A 25264-nucleotide genomic window follows, 5' to 3' on the forward strand; every position below is an offset into this window, starting at 1 on the left:
AACCGTTAAATGCATTATTATCTACTTATAGTACAAACTTTAGTTTCGGTTTTGAGCCAAACAGAAATCGATTTTATCATACATTTTTTTAATCCAAAGGTGAAGGATGAATCAATATTTAAATTTTGCCGATAAATATCATTGTAAGATGTTGGCAAGATGCTTTATTAAAGTGATAGCTTTGCCATTTTATATTTGGAGAAAATCAGCATAACGCATAATTTATAGTATATTGGGTTTAATTCATGATATAATAAGTTCATAGTAGTTTCATATATTATTATGTACTTATGTATTTTGACATTTAATGAATCACATCGGATTAGCTTTGTATCAGAATTTTAGAGGGGCTTTTAAAAACCGAAAATCACTTCCACTTAAGTCGTAATAAAATCATTATTTCGTACAAGAAGCCTTGGTTACAAAACTATAATAGTGGTATTAATTGCCTTATTCTATTTTTATGTGCGATTTTTCAAATTTGAGTATATTGAGTGACTTGTATCAAGATATAATATACGAATGAGTAATATTTCATGTGGCAAAAAGTTTAGGTTAAAGCAAAGAAAATATTAAATAATATTATGGTAAGGCTTAAAACCAGCTACGCAGATTTTTAGTAACTAATGGTAATTCGAATTTAATCATTTTTACCTTATAACAAGTGAAGTTAGAAATTAAATGACAAAGAAAATAAGAAGAATTTGTATAACTATAATAATAAATCAATAAACTATTTTTATTTATTCAACGAATAATTCATAATATTTAAAAATGTAACATATCTTTATTGAACATACATAATTTGAAAATACTTTTAAGAATCAATATATAACTTTTACAAAAAATCTTTATGAACAAAATAAAACACCCGGCAGGATTTTTTTCCTGCTGGGAGTCATATTTATTCATTGTGTATGTTCAATGAAAGAATGTTTCATTCTTAAATCTTCTGAATTATTTGTTGAATAAAAAAAAGTGATTGCGGATTCCATTCCTCATCCACTTAACTTGGTATTTGAAAGGTACGGCACGCACTTATTTTTATACCCGTGCTACTATTATATACGCACGCTCCATTGAAGTACTAGGTTACGGATGCGAGGAATGGGAGCCATGAAATCTTCCGGAGCTAGCATCATAATTTCTTGTCTACACTATCGTCTCAGGTAGACGAATCACAAAAGTAACTATATAATGTATCCCTTAGCCGGCTCGCACATCGCAACTCGCCTTGTGTACCTGACGGCCATAAATCAAAACTTCCGAGACTGCCGGCGAATATTGCATGATCACAACCTCGCACATCTCTAGCGACATCGACATTCGCCGCATTCGCGCGTAATCTCCTGAAACGTCAAAATATACTCTAGCTAGACGACGCCATTGCGTAAATATGTCATCAGACGCGGAAACAGCGATTTTTATTTATTGGTACCGGAGACATTTAAGGAGAAGTCTCTCGTCTGCCATTTTTTTGTGTTGATTGTATGAACAAACGTCAAACGCGGTGACCAGCGATGAGCAAGCAATGACAATGTAGACAGAAACAGAGACAAAAATGGCCAAATGTGCGGCTGTTTGCATGCGCGGAGTCGACATTCGTCGATATCGACATGCAGGCTTTAGCAAACGCAACTCGTCGCATGCAGGAGCGTCGCAGCGTCGCAGTTGCATCGGCCAATCTGCAAAGCTCCATTTGATAACGTTTGTTTCTTGGTTTACGATGACGTCACATTGACGAATTAAGACGCATGCGGCGAGTTCTGATGTGCGAGCCCTCTAATATTATGAATACTCCAACCCACCGTCCACCCGATCTATTCCGATAACGTAACTACTAGCTACCGGTAGCCTACCACTGTACTTATTTTATTAAACCGCCTATGGTGAAGATTATGCATTGAGCCTCTGCATAATTGTATCTAATTAGGATTTTATGATTTTGTTACAGAAGAACCACCAGCTGAAACTGATAGTTTTATAGTTAAAAAAAATAATTAACTTGACAAAAATACAGCATATAGCAGCATAACTTTTAAAAAAGACCCATTGACTGGACGTCACACGCATTATGTAGACGGTTTTCATTATAATGTTAACTCCTGATAAACCACCACACTTCTGGTCTAGCTCAGTTTCAATTTTTTTGAAGGTGGGTATCATAATTTTTGGTTAGTAACTGGTAAACTGTCACTTTTTATCTTTAGTATGGTTTTTTAGGATTTGGGATGGGCAAAATAACGCACCGGAATTAGTTTTATAACGGCAGGGTATATTTAAGTGTATGTTATATAATTGTTACGTTTTTTTTATAATTTTCTTTACGGAGGACAAGATTCGTGCGTTCTTGTTTGACTGTTTTCCGACACTGACGCCATCTTGCAATCCACTTTCAACGGTTTTTTTTTCAAGGCGACGTTGCAATATCTCCAACGGTCAAATTATGGCATTGTTGCCATTCAACATATTATTTTCTAACAACTCTTTTTCTTCTCCTTGCACTATCTAACATTCCTCTCTCTCAATTACAATACAATTTATTTTTCCCATTCATTCTTTATACATGGTATTACAATTTATTGGCGTTTTTTTCTATACATTCTACTGACATGTTTCATACATTATTGTTAGCGACAGTTGGTCACTTTTTATACTGTTTAAGTGGTGAAGCCCAATTGCATTCGTCGTCTCGCATACTTTTTTACTTATTCACACCTGGTCTTCCACGAACCGTGTCCTCAGTCTCAAAGACACGGGCCGTGGGACTTATTTCTGGAAAGAAACGTCCCTCTGGGTGATCAAGGGTGCGGCTCGGTGCAGTTTATTTGACTACGAGGCAAAGGGCGTGTTCAGGCCACTCTACACCCATAGAAGGTACTCCAGGTATAAGACCCGAAGTCCGAGGTGGTGACACTCCGTAATTGATCTCTCACAGATCTTTCACAGATCTCTCACCATCATACAGCCAGTTAGTTTAGCCTGATTAGTTCTGACTTCTTTGATCATACAGGTCCTCTATTTTGAAACTAAGCACCTTCCACTATCGAGATTCGTTTCTTCGAATTCGACCATTAATTTAAAATTTTGAAATTGTAAATGTGTCTGAAAGTGTGCGAACGGTACCATATAAATTTAATAATTATACATGAATAATTATTATGAACTTTCAATAATTTATCAGTTATGTTATCACATTTATTTTATAATTCTACTGTACGAAAGGATAAAGTATCTCCGATAAATATTTCCATTTGATGGCAATACATACAATTATATTATGACTAACTTCACTTCAATCACTTGTATTATTATGAGATGTCAAAACGGAATAAGTAATGACAGAAATGAAAATGGTTTTAGTTTAGAATGTAATGTAATGATCTCTGTATAATATTATACAGATACAGCAGTAGGTACCTATCTTTGCGGTCGTTTAGTAGAGATATTTTATCGTAATCTTACGTAAATCCATGTTATCCTACTATCTATATATCAACCATCCTACTATCTAGATTATAGACTATAGATCAAAACTATATGTATTTTGTAAACCGCACGACTAGGAACTGTTTTCAAAGTTCGAAAACGTTTTACAGAGTCTACAAAATGAGCAAGGCCTTAAGCAAACGTTTGTTGTAATGAATGCATTATTAACATGACATTTAAAAGTGACAGATGAAGCAGCCATTTTGAATGGCGTGTGACGTCAGATTGCTTACGTCACAAACAATGCTATACGCTATATGGTGGAAAATCGGATAAATAGCTTATAAAGAATTTGGTAATCTCTACATACGGCCCTATAGGCATTAACTCACAGATCGTAGAACCACGCTGATTGTTTTTTTATATACTTATATACAAACAAGCACTCATGTCAAACTGGAACTTGCTTCAGCAATTTTCAAAGAGAACCCATGAAAAACTCCATTTGAAAGAAGACTCAATACATTTACAAATGTTTATTAACTACGTATCATTAAAAATTATGCAATAATTAATAATAATTATTAATTAATATTAATTATAAAAATTATATATACATTAAACTCATGATGTGTAAGATAATGTACCCAAGTAATAAATTACATAAAACAAATTTCCTCATAGCATTAACTATCTAATATGACAATTATTATTTTAGCCAATACTATTGTACTTAATATAATTAAAAACCATTATAACAATATTTATTTGTTTATTATATTATACTGCGCTTAGTGATCACCTTTTTTGTGCTATCTTAAACTTTGACTAAAAATAAGGTAAGTGAAACATTGTTTGCAATGTGAATTATTTTTGCTCAAAACAACGAATAATGCCTCTTGTTTTATCACTGTATACATAATTTAGCCAGCGTGAAAAAACAAATATTTGCACAATGCTTTTGACTAATCATGAAATATAACATACCTACATAATATACTTAGTGTATTTAGAGAGTATATCTTTGATTTGAATTTGAGCTACTATAAAGTAAGGACATTATTAGAAAATGTTTACTATCTTTGTGGTTCTTTAAAATTTTATCAAATAAACTTTCATACTGTTTTTTAAAAGAATAAATTTTGAAATCAATCTGTTCTTAGACGTTACCTAGAATTTATTATTGTTAAATTCAAAAGTGAATTTTAAATAAAATGTTGAAAAACATTGAAAAAACGGCTGATTTACAGGATGTAGGAAAACTGACACATGGTAAATATTATATTTTATATTTCTAATATATTATTAAATGTAACATACTATTTATTAAATAACATGTCTAAACTTTTATCAAAATAATTGCAATATTTTTACTTATTCTTAATTCTTTGTGTACATGAATAATTAATTCGTACCTAACGATTTTATAGATAAAATTATATTATTTTATACAATATTAGTAATACTTAAGTCATTTAAATATGAATAAATATTTATTTCAACATTGTTCATTGTTTTCTGCTAATTTTTCAAAATATATGAATCAAATTATATGTTATTTTTAAAACAGTCATAAAAGCACATGTGTCATTTTTGTGTATTCCTAATATTATTGATTTTTTTAGTTTGATTGTAAAAAAATAATTCTGTAGGCGAGAGGTAAACTATGGTAAGTCCATATTTTCGACTTTACAGAAGGGATAAATTAATGATATTTCCAGCGTTTATAAAATAAAAATAAAATTTAAGGTACCTATTACCTACCTTCATTTCTTTTATAGTAAATATTTTCTGATTTGCATTCTTTGTAGTTTTTAAATATTTTACGCTTCTTAGTTTTTTGTTCAAAAATATTTTATTTTTTATTAAATAGATACATTATGAGAACGATACATCAATTTTTAAAAAGGTAACAACTCATTTTCCCCAAATTTGGATTTGGACCTTACTTACCTCTCGCTAACAAAATTTTACCTAATTACTTTTTTTTGTGCATTAATAAAAGATTGTATGAACTATTGTAGTATTTCAGTGATTAATTGACATGTTACTATAAATGAGTCCACGTATATAGATTGCCAAACCTCCATAATGTTTTCTATGATGGTGTTAATAATAAATGAAACGAATGTTTTTTGTTTTTCAATTAAATTAAATCCTTCCATTTCACGGGCCGAGGATTAAACTAGTAGGTACACGTAACAATTTAAAAAAATCAAATTCCAATTAAAATTTATTTAATTACATTTAATAAACTTTGCTTATTAGAAATTTATGACATTCACAATAAGACATGAAAGAACAAAGAAATAGTATTGAAAAATAGAAATAGAAGCAGTATTAGAAAAAAACAGTATTAAAAGAGTATAAAGGGTAAATACAAAAAAATATAAAGCATGTACATGGACGTACGTTGAATGTGGTACGTGTAACATAGTTGAAGAATTTATAAAACAACGTCCACCAATTAATAGTCATCCGCATGTAGGTGGAATAATATATCAATATCCGAAGCGATTCGGTTGAACAGAGTTATTGCCCTCACAATTGGCAATACCAATGGTAGACTAGTTTTTCACTCCGGAAGACCAAAGAATTTATTTCTAAGATTTCAGAGACACATGTCAATACTACCACGAATAGCAGAGTTATCAAAAAATGAGTTGATAGCATTTTTCAAATCACCACATGTCAATTTATGTGTGAAACCGGATTTAAAGTACGAAAAGTTCTGAGAAACGTTCTACATTGCCATTCTAAGCTGTATAATAATATACAATATAAATAAGTAAAAAAAATCAATATTTTATTGGCTTAGTGGTTACAGATTATTATAGAATCATTTTCTTGTTTACAGAATGTTGAAACTGTCATATATAATTATTTACAATGTCATTAAACATTTAAGCCGATTTTCTTAAGTTGATCACAGGCGCACTTATTTTCGTTTAATCCTCAGTATTTATTTATATTATTGTAATTATTGTAGATAATATATATTTATTATGTTGCATTGGTTATAAACGCTACCGATTAATGCGCCGGCTAGACGGCGGCGACTTATCTGCGCGGTATAGCTTGTGCAAACTACTTTTACAGCGCTGTTCGGTTTGAGCGAGCTACAGTTGTCCCGTCCATACACACGGGCATCCCGATACAAACCGGTTTGCGCAGATAAGCTTGTCGTAAAGCATGAGCGTCTAGCCAGTAATTTAGAAGGATCCATATTTTTCAATACTAATAATAGAGTTAAAATACATTTACTGTAAAGATGAAATTTATAAAATGACAATAAAGTTAAAAATAAATATAATATTATTTATTTATCTTCCATATTATTATAATCATCAGCAGGTATATTAAAAAAAACTTAACTCCAAAATCATGGCAAATTGTGATGTGGCAGTTCTATTGTGTGTATCTATTAGCCAAGCGCTCATCATTTTCATGTGACGTCATCGCACTGAGCAAACACAGCAAGTGTCTATGGGCAAAACACGAATACTATTTAGATAACTGCCTTGCACACTGAATAGATGCATAGCCAAAGATGTTGAAAATCTTCTTCTAGAGTGAAAGAGTCAATGAATTCGAAGCAAAAAAAGACAACATGTCCACATAATATAAAATTAGTTAGAAGTGACTTCGCCTTGCAGGTTCATTTGCAAAGAACTTCACACTATTGTTATAACATTTATTTGTCAATTTGCAGAACGTATAAAACGCCAATAATAACTACACCTCAGCATTACTATTTATTTAAAAAACATGTAAATTTTTTGGAAAACCGTTACAACTAACTAAGATAATTGACATAAAATATTACCGCCGTTGGGTATTTATAGTCAAAATTCGTTGTATATCATATATCGTATAATCATATTTACATATGACAAAATGGTGTTACTGGGTGTTATGTAGTTTGAATAGATCTGCAGAGTCTGAAGTCAGGTTCAGTTTCCGATTATTCTAAATCAGATTCCGCCGTTGATCGATGCGTTTTAAGTTTAGTTTTTTTTAACATCGATTGTTAGACGCCATCAATTTGAATACGTACCACAAATTCACCAACTGGCAACAGAATTTAGATAGGAGAAAAACATACGTCTTATAATCGATTCAATATTATGGTATTATACGTGATGTCTTATAATGTTTATTAGGGTGGGGATACAGACATGTCCAGACTGCATTATTATTCTCGGTGATGGCATCTGCATACTGCTTGAGAGTCAGCATGAGTGTTGCAATTATTGCCATGACCGATAAATCTACACCACAGGATGGAATAATGGTAATAACTATATATTTATATGCATATCGAGGGTGTTAGAGTATATTATGTTTGATAACTCTTTGCACTTTTTTTGCACTTTTTACTACACTGATGCGCCTATTTTCCTGATTACCTCGCATAAAATTAGATCAAAAATAATATTCACTTGTATTAATATATTATGTTGTAATAAGTAAATAAATAGATAATATATTTAAAAAAATATATTTTTAGAATTTACATTTTTTTTCATCCTAGAGCCAGAGTGCAAAGTTATGAAGCGTATACTCTAATATGTAATATTGTAAAAAACAATTTGAATCTTTACAAGAGAGTGACATAAATATTATATTTTTTCGCAAATGTACAAAATGTAAAAAATGTAACTTCATCTCAGAATAACTAACTCTTACTGACGAGAGTTTTAAGCATCTAAATATGAAACTTGAAACAAATCAAAGTAACAGTCCAGCGCTCGAAATGGAGGAACGCACCGGAGCGCAGATCCTGTTCATGAAATCCCCTAGATTATCGCTCCATCTCGTAGAAAATATATGTATATATATTTAAATATAAATGGCGAGTCGACCAGACAAGTGATATAAACACACATCACAAATTCTCTATAATTGTAAAAAAAAGTCGCCTGTGGAACTATTTTTCTTCAAGAATGTTATTATTTAAAATTTTATGGTTGTGCGATACAAATTTTAATTGTGTATCGATACTCGCCAACTCCATTATTCAAATGGATGTATTAAAATATGCAGAAAAACACTACATATACACATTCATTTTACCGCGAACACCATTTGGAAAACGCTCTTGTGTCACTGCCTTTATATTTAGCGATAGGTAGGGGGGCCGCCAAAGATCCTAGCCTGGGGGCCCGCTTCAGGATGTGGGGGCCATGAGTAGTTATATTTACAAACTTTTCACGACATTATTATGGTTGTCACAAATTTAACCACCCATTGGATATTTTGCTCTCGATAAAAAAAATTACCGTGAAACTGAAACACTGTAATATGATTGTTGTTAGATATTATGTTATGTATTGTATTATGATAGATATTATATTATGTTATCGAACACACACTCACAAGTTTCACAGATGAGAAATACTTTCCTATGTGGACAGAAAAATTAATTATTATATTTACACAGAGAAAGAAAATCACATTCTAGTTCCTCCATAGAGTCATAATAATTTTAGGTGCTTATTTATCATCAAAAAAATACACGATTGTGTAACGTAAAGTTTAATTGGATACATATCTCCACATAGAAGAGAATTTTTCCAAGCAACGCGTTGTATATATTTTCTTCTTTTAATTTTTTTTTCTGTTGATATATCTTCCTAGCAAGATATAATCTATATAATATCAGTAAATAGATACTTACTAATAAATTGCGTCTTATTTCTATACTATAATCGTTATGGGACGTCTGCCGTGATTTGAAATATTTATTCCCTATTAATATTATGTTACTGGTCTAAACAGGGATGGAAAACAATTCTCAAACTAGTCTATGTGATTCTTGAGTTGGGATATTAATTTTGTGTGCCCTTTTAAGGGCCTCATTCACCGTAAATCTTCCATTGAATGGTGAAAATGCAGATTTTATTATCTCTAAGTAGGTATGTTGCATAGTGTGACTAAAGTATAGCATTCTAGATTTGCCTTTTAAAATTAAATAACCTTTTTATCCTCGACTTTCATAATTCTGTTATTCCAACTAATACAGAGCATGCATGTGCTCTTTGTTTTAGACGCCTTTCAAAAACAAACCAGAGTTGGCATTTAATACCCAAATAAGCGGAGAACTGCATATCTCGAATGTTATTATAGGTACTTTTAAAATATGTATTTTGATAGTATTATTTAATACTTGGTGAGAATTTAAATATGCACACGTAATTAATAATTTATTTGTGCATATGTTTAAGTTTCAACGAGAAGAGAGTTCTTTTATTTTTATATAAAGCCTCAGGCATGATAATTCTCAATCTGCAATAAAAAACATTAAGTATGTTGAAAGCAAAATGAATTAAAACTACTAAGTAGAAATAGAAACTGATTAAAATTCTTCTTCTACTCTCTGTATAAAATCTTAATCAACGTATATTTATTTCATTCGACAGTAGTACAATAATTGTCCTGGTGTCCAGTTGTCGCGTACCCTGGATATAGACTGTTACCTAATTCACTCGGACTTTAATTCTCGACCTTTTGTACCGGTCAGATTTTATTTTAACCGTAAACTTTGGTAGTCTACTTTAAAGAACTTCTTGATTATTAGAACACGCCCTACTTTAGCTTCCTGACCAAAGCACACAAATGGCCATAACCCTGTTCCAAGTCTCATTACACATAACCTACATTTTTAAAGCTTCAAATTTTCTTAACATTAACCCTATAAGCATACACGCCTTCACTCCATAATATAGGATGATCGAAAAGACATAGCATCTTTCATACATTCTCATTTTAATTCTCATGTTGTATAACACCCATTATAAACTGTAATATACATATGCCAGCATGCTCGATCGTGATGGTTTTAAATATTGTTTATTTTACAGACATTTGATTGGTCCAAACAAATCCAGGATTACATTTTGAGTTCTTTTTACTTCGGTTATACGATAATGCAAATTCCCGGAGGCCAACTGGCCCACAAATATGGTGGAAGGATATGCATTACGATTGGTTTAACATTAAATGGTTTAGCAACATACGTCATACCATATGCGGCTACTTTGGTAAGTTGTCTTTTTTAAATACATTTTAAAACTTATTATGGGACAAAGTGTCACAAGAAACAAATAGTAAACTAACGAAAAGTGTAAAAACGTATAACGTCAGAATACGTATTTTTGTCTGAGTTTTTTCTAAAACTGTGAGTGTCCTACATGAGGTTGAAAATGAAGAGTTTCGCGTACGTTAGATGATCCATAAACGTAATGATCCATACACTTTGTATTTGGGAATCTAGGGTATTGAATCCGTATCTACGGCTTCAAAGTTGAGCAATTCAGCAGTATTCTACAGTGGGCTTAAAATAAATGCATTTAATTTTGAGTTGATGTTTATTTTAAAAGAAGTCATCGTAGCTTAAATAATCAATATGATATTACCATTTGTATTACCATTTGGCCAAGTATGGTGGCCGCCATTCCTTATTTCCCCATCTACCTCACATCATTATTTATTATTATCGCAAGACCAGGGCGACCAGCAGTTACGTGTCGTGGATTGATCGTGATTGCGAATAACATTTAGTTAGCTCGAGTGGCATCAAGAAAACGGACGTGTGCAGGCTTGTTATAGCTTAGCCGTCGCGAACTGCCACTTGTGAATTGTTCATAAACCGCTGTGCGTATAGAGTGATTCATCCATCGAATACCCTTTTGACGTTACAATGAGTTACATCAAGACAACAGGCGCGTGTAGGCTTGTTAAAACTACGCCGTCGTGAACTACAGAGTGACTCAGACAAAACACATCTGTTCGACCTTCGTTGAGCTAAATCTGATACGGTTTGAGCAAACGTCGCGTCTATCATTCATCCTGAACTTGTCATCATCATTCATCATCAAATAACAAAACCGTGAGGGTGACATTCCAAACCGTCCGTTTACCAGTACGTGAGTGCGTGAACACTGAATCGGCTCCAGCACGCGTCAGCTCTCTCAACACAAAATGTCAGTGCCTGGAATCCTGTTAAACCCCTCCCCCACCTAGATCCATACTCCACCAACCAGCATCTTTAAATTATAGTCCACTGCTAAAAGCGCCACCAATATATTGTTACAATTTTGATTATTAGTTAAGTCTCTTTGGTCAGCTTTGTTAATGACGTAATTAGAGAACAGAATTTCGTAAATATTTATTATATTCTCGGCATTTTTTTAATATTCAGGGTAGCTGGAAAGGTGTTTGTTTATTCCGAGCCCTCCAAGGACTCGGGCAGGGATGTATATTATCGTCGATCCATACGATTTTGGGTAAATGGTCTATTCTCAGCGAAAGAAACCGGATGGGAACATTCATTTATATCGGTAAGAATATGTATTTTTCGTTATTATACCTACGTGTTTAATATAAACATAAACTAATAAGCATATTTTAAATACGAGTATATACGACAAAAGTCGAATGTCAAGTAAGGATACAATTTTATTGGAACTCCAAATTGTATTTGGAAATCCAAAAACACACATACGATGATCTCAGATAAGGTGATGTCCTTGCCTGTCTGCTATTCAATATATGACTGGAAAAAGTCATCAAAAACTCTTTAATCTAAACAATAGAAGTTATACCTATACAATAAAGCCGTACAACTACTCCAATATGCTAATGAAAAGATATAGTAGCAAAGTCATATATCACAATGTAAAGAGAAGTAAATGGAATTCCAGGTGAACGAAGCAAAAACAAAATACATACTTGCAAGTGACGCCTCATTATGCTCAACACTCACGAATTTTTAGAATATCTATAATCACCGACAACACAAACATAGACCCCTCCAAACCAATCCACCCCGCACTACACTCGGTTTTGATCAAGCGTCTCACAAAGTCCTACGTTTCGATGTGAAGCATCAGCAGTTTTTTACGCCTCGCAATGTCTCAGGAGCAGATACCTAAGACTGAGTTCACCAGATACTCAAGTTTACTGTAGTAAATAAAATACTTACAGTGGATTTAGTAAAATAACACAAACAATCTTTTAAAATAGACGTAATGCCCTCAATTTTACCGCCCACGAACCTTGAGGATATGCGGAATACCAGTTGGGAAACGCTGCTGTAGAGTATTGCACTACATTTCGCCTTAGCGATAGGTAGGGGGGCCGCCAAAGATCCTAGTCAAGAGGCCCGCTTCAAAAAGTTTGGGGTGTGCCCGTGACCATGCCTTGATACACTAATCAGTTCAGCGGACAGTTGTGAACTATATTATTATAATTATACCTATAATATATTTATATGACAAATAATTTACAAAGGATTATCAAAATGTGCTGTCTTTATTTTACGAATATACTTAAGTCCAATATCTAACTATTTTATTATTTTTTTTTTACTCGTTTTTGGCATGTTTTTAATTATTTTGTTATAGGAGCAAACTTTGGGATGCTCATATCGTTACCATCGTCAGGTCTTTTAGCTACGACCAGTGTTGGATGGCCAAGTATTTTCTACACCTTCGGTACCCTGAGTATTATTGTGGGAACACTCTGGTTCATACTAGGTGCAGATTCTCCTGCCAAGCATTTATTTATATCATATGAAGAGAGAATGTTCATTGAAGACTCGTTGGGGACCAATAAAAATAATAAGGTAATCAAATAACATTCAATGCAAAACAAAGATGTTTAAATTACCTTATATATTAACAAACGTAACTGGATAACATGGTGTTAGGGCTGACTTAATTAATTAAAAGTTATTTCGCAATGTAGACTCAATTATAGAAAAAATGCAGCTTTCTTCTGAGATACCTATAACTCAAGATATCAAAAATACCTACGAGCATAAGTCGAGTCGAGCAAAGTAACGCGACAGAATTTGCAGGATTAAACGGTGTCCAAAACAACCTCCACGTGACGCAGTTTAAGGCGAACCGTTCACTGTTGGTTTTTCGCACCGCGTTACTGTCACAGTTCATAGATTAGAAATAATTACAAGATAAAAAGAACTTTTTATATACCACGTTTTCAAATTCTGTTGAATCACATAAATTTGACAATTCTATTTATAAATACTTTTTTTTTAATTTTTTTGATGAATTATCCCAACAACTTGAAAGAAAATGATCAAATGCGTAATAAAGAGAGCAATTATAAGAAATTTTCAAACATATATGAGATTTTTAAAACTTGTACTTGATATGAAGTAAAAAACAAACAAACAAAAAACAAGAAAGAGAGTTGATTCTTTTTTCAAAATCGTCGAACGCCGTTACGCAAAAGTGCAAGCATTGAATTCGATCGAAGCGCCACCTTGCAGATTTTTTCCGAACTAATTTTCCATACAAAACAGAATTAACTGAAAATGAATTCAATTCTGCTTCAAGATGGCTAAGGTATTAAAAGAATGCATTGTCATCGTGATATGATATATTCTAAAAGTATTAAATGTCTAGCTAGTCGGGAAGTTAGTTAAAAATCGATTGCAAGATTTGTACTGGACAAACAAGAAAACGAGCTGATAAAAACGTGGTAATAATAAAAAATATGATGTCGGCCAGTAACGTGGTTTACTAATTTAGCCGCTTGCATCCTACTTAATTACGATGAAATTAACTAGTAGTCATCCAACTGAAGAACTGTCCGGCACCATATTTTATTCAAGATTGTACCTATGTATATTTCTGAGGTGTTTTCAGATTATGTATCTTCAATAAAGTATGTTGCAATCTCAAATCTCGTAAATTATTCGTTGAATAAAAGGAATATTTTAATAAATTATTTACTGAACTAGCATTTACGTGGTAGAGCTACATTATACTGTTTTTGAATTGAAGATTTTTTTATTAATTATAAGATATTTGAGCTAACTATTGAGAATTATTTCGGATTATAAGCACGTCATAAAATATCAAAATATATCTTACATTTCAATCAAAATTGTAATAATGGCTGATTCAAATATCAGTATTAGGGCATCCAGCAGGGGAAAAAATACTACCCGTTTGAATCGGTTTAAACCGTTATATTTAAAAACATATATTAGGTTTAAATAATATTTTGTATTTTCAATTTTATTTCGATCTATAGTATATCAGTTAAAATACTACTTACCTGGTTATTTACCTTTGTGTACTTTCTCTGATGGCACCTAAGTATTGTAAGGACGCTTATTTTTTGAGTAAGCAACTTCACATGGGATGTGAACCTAGCTAAGTATTTGGGATTTGGAAAAGCTAATTATGCATTTCAAAAATGTTTTAATCGTATACAACCTCCCAGTAACATGGATTATCAGTTTATTGCATGGTAGGAAACAAATTTAGTACCTACGCAAAATTTTATTTGTTGTCACGCCGCCCTGCGCAGTTGATGATGCGTCTTTTTACATAATTCTATTTTTTCTTATAAAAATACCGTTTCTAAATTTATCGGTTTTTGGTTAGTTAAGAAACTCTCGGTTTCAATTTTAACCGATTAGTCGTAACTCATTTAACAAAAAGTTAATAATATCACAGATGATGTAATGTGATCTTATGATGTAAATTTGGACCATGTTAATAAAAAACAAATTCATTTTTTAATTTAATTAACATGATACCAATCAAATTGATTGGAGATAAATACTCATACTAGAATGAAAACTGTTTTCAGGTGACGAAGGTTCCGTGGAAGTCAATATTGACGTCAAGTAAGATGTATGCACTGATTACAATTCAGGCTGGGTCAACTTTTGGATTTAGTACAATGGTTGCAGAAACTCCTAGTTATTTAAAAATGGCACTGAAAGTCGATGTCAAAAATGTAAGAAAGTCAATCTAAAACAATTATATAAATGTATTTCAGATATTATATTGTTCACATAGTACCTATACTATCCAACGATAGTGAATTTATCTATAAAATAAATATACGGTTTGTCAACAGTAAGGGGGTAAAAACCATGTAATATAAGAAAGGGTTAGCAGGTAATTTTCAACAAAAAAAAAACAATTAAGTACAGTAGGTGGAAATTTTTCAGTAGAAAATCGTGAGGAATGGAGACCTATTTAGATTTAAAATTCTGTTAGTTAATTGCTGTCAATATTTTTATCAATCATTAACAACATTTTAACATATCTCACGATATTAACATTTAAAATTTTCATCTCTAATCAATTACAATATGGAAATTAACCATGCCATGCAGGTGACTGACAGGGCTCTAGCCTGAGAGCCCGAGTTCAAGGGGGTTTGGCGTGGCGGGTCAACCAGATACATGAGATAAATGCACTTAAAAATCGCTCTTATAGTTTAAAAAAAAGTCATCTGCGACCCTTCAAAGATATTAATATTATTTTCAAATATGTGATTGTGCGATGCAATTTTGATTGCTTTGTATTGATACTCGACAACTTTATAATTCAAGTAGATGTATTAAAAAATACAAAGAATACCTAAAAATACACTGAAAACCCTTAATGTTACCTTCAACAATATTTAAAAAAAATGATACTGTTGAGAGTCACACTGCATTCAAAATTAGCAATAGGTAGGGAGGCCCGACAAAGATTATGCCCTGGGAGCTCACTTCAGTATGTAGAGGCCATGACATTTACCATCTACCCAGTTCTCAAAAATCACAACAATCAAAGTATAACCTCAAACGTACATATATAATCTTCTTGATAAGACTTACTTTCTGGACTAAAGAAGGATTTTAATAAAAAAAAAATACCTGGTGAATACCAAACGATAAGATAATTTTTTGTAAACTATTCTCTCTAACTCTGTAAACTAAGTCTCTTGAAAAATATTTACAAATATTTGTATATTACTTAGTTGACAGTAAGTATTATCGCGGCCAGAACAAGAAAATGTATGGGTAAACATGTATTATCCTGCAGTTGGCAAGATTGCATGCATGAATCAAACAAGTTTGGAAGCTTATAAATTTTCATGCGACAGTAGGATTTTTTCGATCTGCGCCCGTGCAGTAAATCGATAGTGGCGAACCTGCCGTCAAAAAAAACGAACTACGAACAAATTTTCAGGTTGACCGATTTTCACTACCTGTGAAATAGTATGAAATAGTGCCATAAAATGACAACATCGCGTCTCGCTCACTCTTAAAGAATGAATTGGAGAGACAGTCAGCACTTTTACGTGTAAACAGTTATTGTCACGATAGTTTAAAATACTCACTATTGCTGCCAGTAAATCCATGCACATAATATATAGGCGCTATTACGCCAACAGCGCATACAGTGCTATAAAATCGTACACCTACAAGATAAAATTATGAGTTATGACAGTCATATTTAAGTACACTTGTATCCACGGTGCGTGTATATATTCAATTAACCACTGAACTGTATTAACTAAAACTTAATAATTATTATTCAATTTATATTGTGGAAAATCCCTTTAGATCACCGAAAGTGATTTTGCAATGATAAAACCTAATTTTTTTTCTATCAATCATCGAACATTATCGATATTTTTTGACGTACTAAATTAGCATTTTTTGCACATATATATCCGTACTTTCATCAACAATTAATGTATGAAACCGAGACTTTGTCCGTAATTCGTCAAAATATTCTTTTTTAACTACTGCATTAATGCATTCGACAAATTACCGCATTAATGCATAATTTCTAATTCGTCCGCTTTCGGGAATATCTGTGTATTTAGATACATGATTATGAATATATTGTACAGAAATCATGTAAGCATATTTATGTTTATAGCCAATAGTACATTATCACTAATTAACACTTTGACTAGATTGCAACCAGATTTTTACAACAGCATCCCGGTGTACTTTTTGACTTAAATGCATTTTTAAAAGATACAACCTGCATTAAATCCACTTCCTTCCAGACGTGAATTCTCCTTGCATATTCTATTTATTTTACAATATTTTTGTGTGAGGACTGTGCGGGGCATGAAAACACGTGTGCGGACACATTTTGGTAGGTGTGGGAGGGAACGTTGGCGTCGAAATATTTTACGCATATTACTAAAAAATATAATTCTTTATTTGTTTTTTCAGAGTGCACTTCTCTCAACTGTACCATCTATAGCCGCATTGATAGTTGGCCTTATAGCCAGTCAGATTGCTGATACTCTTATAAACAAGGAAATATTGTCAGTTAACGCAGTAAGAAAGCTTGCGACTACAATAAGTATGTTTGTTTTAAATAATAATAATATTTATAGGTAGTACCTTCTTGATCCAGTTCAGTTTTGAAATTATTAATTTTTTTGCATACAAATCACCTTGAGATTTTGGACCAAAACCTCAACGGCGGTGTACAATGGATTTCCTGCAATTTTTAATTTAAATTTCTTTTATAAAAATGCGCTGGGTGTAACGGTAAATATAATTATTAATCGAGGTGAATTTGAATATCGCTGACATTTTGTTTTTGATGAAGCGTTTATTGAGATTATTATTTTTTTATACTTAGGAATATTAATTTATTTTTGTTTTTCAGGTTGTTGGTTTCCTTCATTACTACTGATAGCCTTGCCTATGGTTCCCACTGGAAGTCTTACACTGGCAATAACTATCATTACATTGATATCTGCTTTTGACTCTTTGGCATGTATAGGATTCCTGGTTTGTATATTTTATTGAATGATGACTAATGTAAATCCACAAAAGCATGTCTATTATTAATATATTAATAAAATAATGTAAGACTCTCATTTCAAATTATCGGCTTAAGCGTTGGCCTATGGCGTCGTGGGTCTCAGGTTTGAGTCCTGGGTCTGGCAAGTAGGTACACATAAATTGTTTTTCAGTTTGTGTATGAGTAATGGTGTATGGGAGCAAGTGGCTGATTTCCATTTCTCGTAAAAACAAAATCTGTTAATACAAACCTCCATTCTGTGGAGGCCCATATGATCCTGTTAGGATCGGACATGGTCGGTTTTTATTATTATAGAGTTTTTAGGAATAATTAATGTATTTTTCAATAATACAATATACACGACAATCAATGATTAGTAATTGAGTATTAAGTTTCAGGTTGATTTTTGGGCCATGGAGATGGAGCATAGTGACAGTTCTGTAAATACAAGACATATTAATTAATAGCAACCCTATACTTCTATAACCCTATAATATTTATCTTCAATACAATAATGAAAGGTTTTTTTTTCAGATGAATCATATTGATCTCTCTCCAAATTTTGCTGGAACTCTGATGAGCTTCGGAAACTTTTTCGCTTCAACTTCTGCATATTTAGCTCCGTTAGCTGCAGGAGCTATACTTTGTGATCCGGTAATATTTTATTAAATAATTATTCTCGCACTAATGAGGCTACGACCACGACCAGAGTCGTTGCGACCACAAATATTTATAATTTAATTTGAGATCGTACTGTTCAATGCGTACTTGTAACACTTCCATTAATTTATAGAAAGAAAATTTTCGAATATGCAGGTTTTCTCATTTTTTTTTATAATCGCCTCCGTTTAGAGCATACTTATATTATTTAGACATGACTTCCTTCATAAAATCAGTCAAAAATGATATCATATAACACATCTAAAAACGAACGACAAACTAACCTCAAATTTACTTTGTTGTTTACTTTAAAATTAGTTAATAAAGTAATTTAGACACTTACCTTATTGTATTAATCCTAGTTTGGTAATTGTGTTGCAGAGGTGGCCATGAGATTTTAATTTTTTTTTTACGAAAGCAGTTTATTCCATGTAGACAATTATAATAAATACCTTTTTCTGTCGGCGCATCGGCTTTTCGATCCAATAATCGTTAATTGAAAATTTGAAATTTTCATACATTTTGATGCACCACTATCATAAACTATGATTATATGGGGTAATATTAGATTGGAGTAGGTTAGATTATGTTATGTTAGGTAAGGTTAGGTTTGGTTTGGTCTTAAAAGAAAGTTGTTAAATCTCATGGCCACCTCAGCGGCACATTTATCCTTAGTTTTACCAATAAAATATGCACAAACAATATAAAACTACAATTAATATTAAGATCTCTTACTATACGCATGTCACAACTATGACATTCCCAACCAAAATGGTCTACCGACGTGGACTTGAAACTTACGCATCTCGTTCTGCATCAAAATTATATAGCAGAATTACGTGCATCCAATTATTTCCATTTTGGTAAAACCTACAAAAAATTTCCCTACAAAATAACATCAAAATCTCAATTTCGGAAAAAGTGGACTTGGCAGATGTACACCCATAGTCGGCGATATTTACACTTTTTTTATTTAATTAGCTACTTAATTAACTAAATTCAATATTTGCTTTCTTATACAAACAGAGCATCAACCATTTAAAATACACAACGTGACATATACGGTGAATAAATAATTAAATGTCATGTTTTTTCTTATACAAACCGAACATAATAGATACAACTTTCTAGTGAAAAAAAAACCTTATATGTAATGGTTTTTCTCATATACTAACATAACGTATATATACACGAAGGAAATCAAATGATATACAATGATTATTAACTATTTAAATGCGATATTTGTTCTCATAATAGCCAAACATATCACCACTAAAAACACAGAATGACACAAACAAACCACGTACTTTTTTTATTTTTACAACGTTTTTATTAGCTCGTATTCTTGTTTGTCCGGTGGTTGTTTGTCCAGTACAAATCTTGCAATCGATTTTTAACTAACTTCCCGACTAGCTAGACTTTTAGAATATATCAGAACAGGATGCCAATGCATTCTTTTACTACTTTTAGCCATCTTTAAGCAGAATTAAATTAATTTTCAGTTAATTTTGTTTTGTATGGAAAGTTATTTCAGAAAAATCCGTTAAAAGTAAAAGACTATTATTGATTGCTAATGCTTCAAATACACTCTATGACGATCGGTCATATATATGTCGAAAAACCTGTTTCTTATGTTGGCGTCTTGTGTCACAGGGTGTCACAGAGTGTAAATACGATGTCACAGCTGTCATACAATATGTATGTATAAATGTCAGAATGGCATAGATTTGATCATAGACACTAAAACGCTCTTAGCATATATGTGCCCGATCGTCATATAGTCTATTTGAACCTTAAGGGGGTGGTCCTAGAAACTAAACTATTAATATATACGTGCGTTACAATGGAAATCAAAATGAAATGTCAAAATGACATTTCAATATTCTATATTTTTGTTTGTTTGTTTGTTTTTTATTTACTTCATATCAAGTACAAGTTTAAGCATATTGAGCATAATAATTCAACAGAAAATTTAAAAACGTTGTATATAAAAAGTTCATTTTATCTTGTAATTATTCTTTTTTGATTCCGACCAAAATTGACATTTCTGTTCAGTATTACCTATTCGGAAAATCATCATTGAAACATACAAAATTGTGTTAAAATAGTGTAAAAATTTATTTCAACAATAATGAATCTATTTGAGCTACGTGCTACGATTACAAATGAAATTATAGTCAAAATAATTGACCTATGGAGCTTCATATTCGTAATTTAATTCAAAAATTCGAGTCAAATGGTCATGTTTGTGATGAGAAGCATCTAACGCGTCAAGATCGTAAACGTACTGCTAAAATTATAGATATTGTGAATTAAAATGTGGATGAAAATCAAGAACAATCAATTACCTACACGTTCTTATGGCACTGTATGGAATATTCTTTATAAAGATTTGCATTTGAAGGCACATATAAAATAGTTAACACAAGAACTTATACCGAATGACCATTTGGTACGTCGAAATTTTGCTGATTGGGCTTTAGAAAAACTTGAAACAGACCCATTATTTCATGAAAAAATAATCTTCAGCGATGAACCTCATTTTTGGTAAAATGGCTTCGTAAATAAGCACAATTTATTGTTGCATTTAGAGTAGTGAAAACACACATAATATTTTTATGAAATATATTATTTTTATCCATAAAAATTAATAGTCTGGTGTGGTTTATGATCTGGAGGTGTAATTGGACCGTAAAGTTTGAAAACGAAAATTGCAATGCAGTTACTGTCAATGGAGAACGCTACGGTAACATGATTACCTACTGATTTTTTTCTGGCATGAATTAGATGATTTTGATCTGGAAGATGTGTGGTTCCAACAAGATGGTGCAATATATCATACAGCTTGTGACACAACTTATTGTTGTCTGTATACAATTGTCTATAAAAAAGTAGTAATTAATAATATGAAAATCAATCTTAAAAGTGTAAATAAAAATGACGTTATTTAATCACTTGCAAATATCGTAACAATATAATTATTTTTATTAGAGCTGTAAAATTAAAATGATTAATAATTAGTATAGATTTTACCTCAAGTGTTCGGTTTATAAGACAGGTATGTAGAATGGACCATGTTCTGCTTTAATCATAGCAATTCTACTTTATATAAATTTAATGTTAATCCATCTAAATTATGATCAAATAGGTATGATATAGGTATGTAGAGATAATAATTATAGATTTGGACCGACAGGCTAATTAGTTTAGTTAATTATTTTAAAATGATGATAAAATCAAACCATTTTCTTCACTTCTAATCGAATCCTATTGAAGTGATGAAATCAATAATTCTAAATTTGAAATCTTCTAAACAAAACAATTTACATCTTACATAGGTTATGGTTGTAATATAAGAAAATAAGGCTAATCGAAAATAATTCTTTCTAGGAAGACCCAACCCAATGGCGGACCTTATTTTTTCTTTCAAGTGGAATTTATTTTGTCAGCAATCTTGGCTTTTTGATATTCGGAACCTCAGAAAGACAGATCTGGGATAACCCAGAAAATTCATTGGATATAGGTAATTATATAAAAAATGCAATTATATTGTTATCTTATTTATCGTCACCATGGTAACCGAGGACCGTGTTTATTCTGAAACACTGCCGAATTCTGGGTTTCCTTATCCTCTACAACCCTTGTGGGAGATAGTCAACTCTCTAATAATTTACATGCTATTTTGGTTGAAATGACTATTGACATACATACATAATTAACAAAATATAAATGCTTATGTCATGTGGTTAATGGGTAATGTACATGTGATAAGGACATAATATAGTTTATAGTGTTGATTGTTTTATGGGGTTATTAATGGATTCTCAATGGTGATTGCATTTCAGTGAGTATGTCGTGTATGGTAACACTTGTTTCATATGTGGAATTTTACCTCGCTTGCAATGGTTGATATTTAAAGATCCCCAATTTATCATATTGTCTCAAGTACGCCCTACTTGGGTGCTTTGGGGGCTTTCCGTTTTTTCTTATTCAGTACTATAGATTACCTCTTGGAAGAAGAGGATGGTCTCCTGGTTTTGCCCATTCTTTGAAACCCTCTTCGGTTCACGTGCGAACCAGTCATATGAAATAACTCACTTAAATGTGAACATAAGTTTTCTTGTCAACTAAATTTTCATATGATTTATTAGGTCATTTGAGTCATGAAAAAGGGTTACATGTAAGTTGTACGTATGCAATTCATCGTGGGCAATGACATTATTAATGGACGACGCACTCATTATAGTAACTAGCAAGTAAATTCACTCATAGCGACATTCGCACGTGCATAGTTATAGACGTCACGCAATATCCATTATGCGATATCACGCGTCGGGAATTTATAGCAATATCACCTTTATTGTAATAGCGTTAGAACAGTGTTTCTAGTATCAATGTTTGTTTGGGCGAACCGTTCGGCAGACCCAACAAAAAACATCGGGAATTTATAGCAATATCACCTTTATTGTAATGGCGTTAAAACAGATTATGCCATTCGGCAGACCCGACAAAAAAGTGAGTGTCATTTTTTTTTCCAGATGCTTCGTCTATATTAATGTCATTGATCGTGGGACACTTATTCGTACGCAGCAGTATGTGAAACATGAGTTCGTATAACATTTTATCAAATGACGAGTTCTTCGTTGAACATTTCACCGTGGAATACATTTGTACGTAGCTTACAAAATGCGGGGATAGTTTGCAAATGGTACTGTTCCAATTAAATTAACCCTAACCTAACCTTACCTAACCTAGTAAAGACATCTCATAAAATTCACCACATATTGAAGCATACGTACAAATATACTCCACGGTAAAATGTTCAACGAAGAACTCGTCATTTGATTAAATGTTACACGTACTCATGTTTCACGTACTGCGGCGCACGAATAAGTGTCTTGCGGTGAACTGTTTACGTACAAATTTCCGGATACGATAAAGAAGACGGTTTAAATTGAACAAGTGACTTTTTCACAACTAACCTTAAACCAACTAGAGTGAACAAAAGTTTTATTTGCTTTATTTACTAATAACTTCCCGATCTTCTGGCCCATGATAGCGTCTGTCTGATTTGCTGTATTCTTCAGAGGGTTCACGAAGACCGCTGGATGGATGGAAATTTAGCTCTCAAGATATGATGTTATAAGTTAGTCAAGAAGCATGTATTGAATATTATGTACGATTGACTTTCTGATGCTCCTAACTTGTGTTTCAAGTCAGTCAGAGACTGTTAGATGTTGGGATTTTGCCTTAAAGATAAACCTTATTTTGAACATTTCTTAACCATTCATGACGTATTGCATAATATGTACATAAATGTTTATTGCATAATTTTAGTGAGTGATTTAATTAAAAATTTTGTGTTGCAGAAAACCTGTCAGTGGAAGCTAATACTTTACTCTCTACAAAAAACTTGTGATAAAGAAAAACCAAGTGAAGCATGTCCTAGTCATTAAAATGTATTCAATAATTTTATTTTATTATAGTACCTAAGTGATATAAATATAAGTACATAACAATTATTATTAGTTACTCAGTTTTCTAAACGAATGGGATGTATAATATACAGATAATAATTTGTTATCTTTCATTAAAGTAATTTCAAAATTTTGTAAAAACCAGGGATTATAATGTTGACTAAATCATTTGTAGCTCAATGTCCAAGGTGTTTGTGATTTGATACGAGTGGCGCAGTCGCTATAACCAACCTTCGCTGAAAACTGCACTATAAAATACACAAGGCCAGTTTGCATTAAATGTAGAAGTTAAGCAAGATTCTAAATTATCGTGATAGGTAATGCTTACCTGCTGTTTTTGTACTTTGGGAAAATCAGCATAACAAAATGTACCTAATAGTATATTGGTTTTAATTCATTATATAGTAAGTTCATATTAGTTATACTATTATCAGCGCTCGAAATGGAAAGTTTTACGAACCGAAGCGCTTGATAATTTTACGAAAATATTAACATAATTATTTAATTTTATATGTATATTATAAAAATAAGTGTGTGAGATTTTTTGTTATACTATCTAGCTCAGACGGTCAAATATTTTTGTCCACGAGACGAAGCGATAGTTTAGAAAATTTTATGAACCGGAACGGCACTCTGGTGCGCTCCGGTCTATTTCGAGCTCTGACTATTATGAATAACAATTGTGATACTAAGTAATGAATCAAATCGGATTACCTTAGTATCAAATTTTTACAGGAGGGACTTTTAAATCCCGAAAATTTTGTTTTTACGAGAAATGGATGTCAGCCACTTTAATAGATGTCCATACCCTGACTCACACATAAATTGAAAAACAATATCTGCACTTGCCAGACCCAGGATTCGAACCTGGGATCCACGGCGTTATAGTCCAACGCTTAAGCCGCGCGGCCACCGTGGGTGTTGCGGTGCACATATAACATAGAACTAATAAAATTATAAATAATAATACTACCGGAAATCGGATCCGCAACCCCTGTATGAAAACCCAGCGTCTTACTCACTGGACTACGTAATGTACAAGCGGAATACTTTAAAGGCGATAATAGCCACCAGTTTTTAAATGTCTGAAAATTTAATTAT

The 25264-nt window shown here is 32.3% G+C and overlaps 1 protein-coding gene across 1 annotated transcript; it reads left to right on the plus strand.

Annotated features, from left to right (window-relative positions):
- Nucleotides 1-4455: 4455 nt before the first annotated feature.
- Nucleotides 4456-24307, plus strand: LOC147073705 (putative inorganic phosphate cotransporter). Its single transcript, XM_085944602.1, has 11 exons — nt 4456-4701; nt 7593-7723; nt 10293-10472; nt 11633-11771; nt 12837-13057; nt 15061-15210; nt 17444-17576; nt 17889-18013; nt 18561-18680; nt 22077-22209; nt 24056-24307. The coding sequence occupies exons 1-11, from the start codon at nt 4644-4646 to the stop codon at nt 24103-24105; spliced, it is 1440 nt and encodes a 479-aa protein (XP_085800728.1). The 5' UTR covers nt 4456-4643; the 3' UTR covers nt 24106-24307.
- The last annotated feature ends 957 nt before the right edge of the window (nt 24308-25264 follow it).

This window comes from Rhyacophila brunnea, unplaced genomic scaffold, assembly GCF_057557595.1.
Source record: "Rhyacophila brunnea isolate RB1 unplaced genomic scaffold, BYU_Rbru_1.0 scaffold_17, whole genome shotgun sequence".
NCBI lineage: Eukaryota > Metazoa > Arthropoda > Insecta > Trichoptera > Rhyacophilidae > Rhyacophila > Rhyacophila brunnea.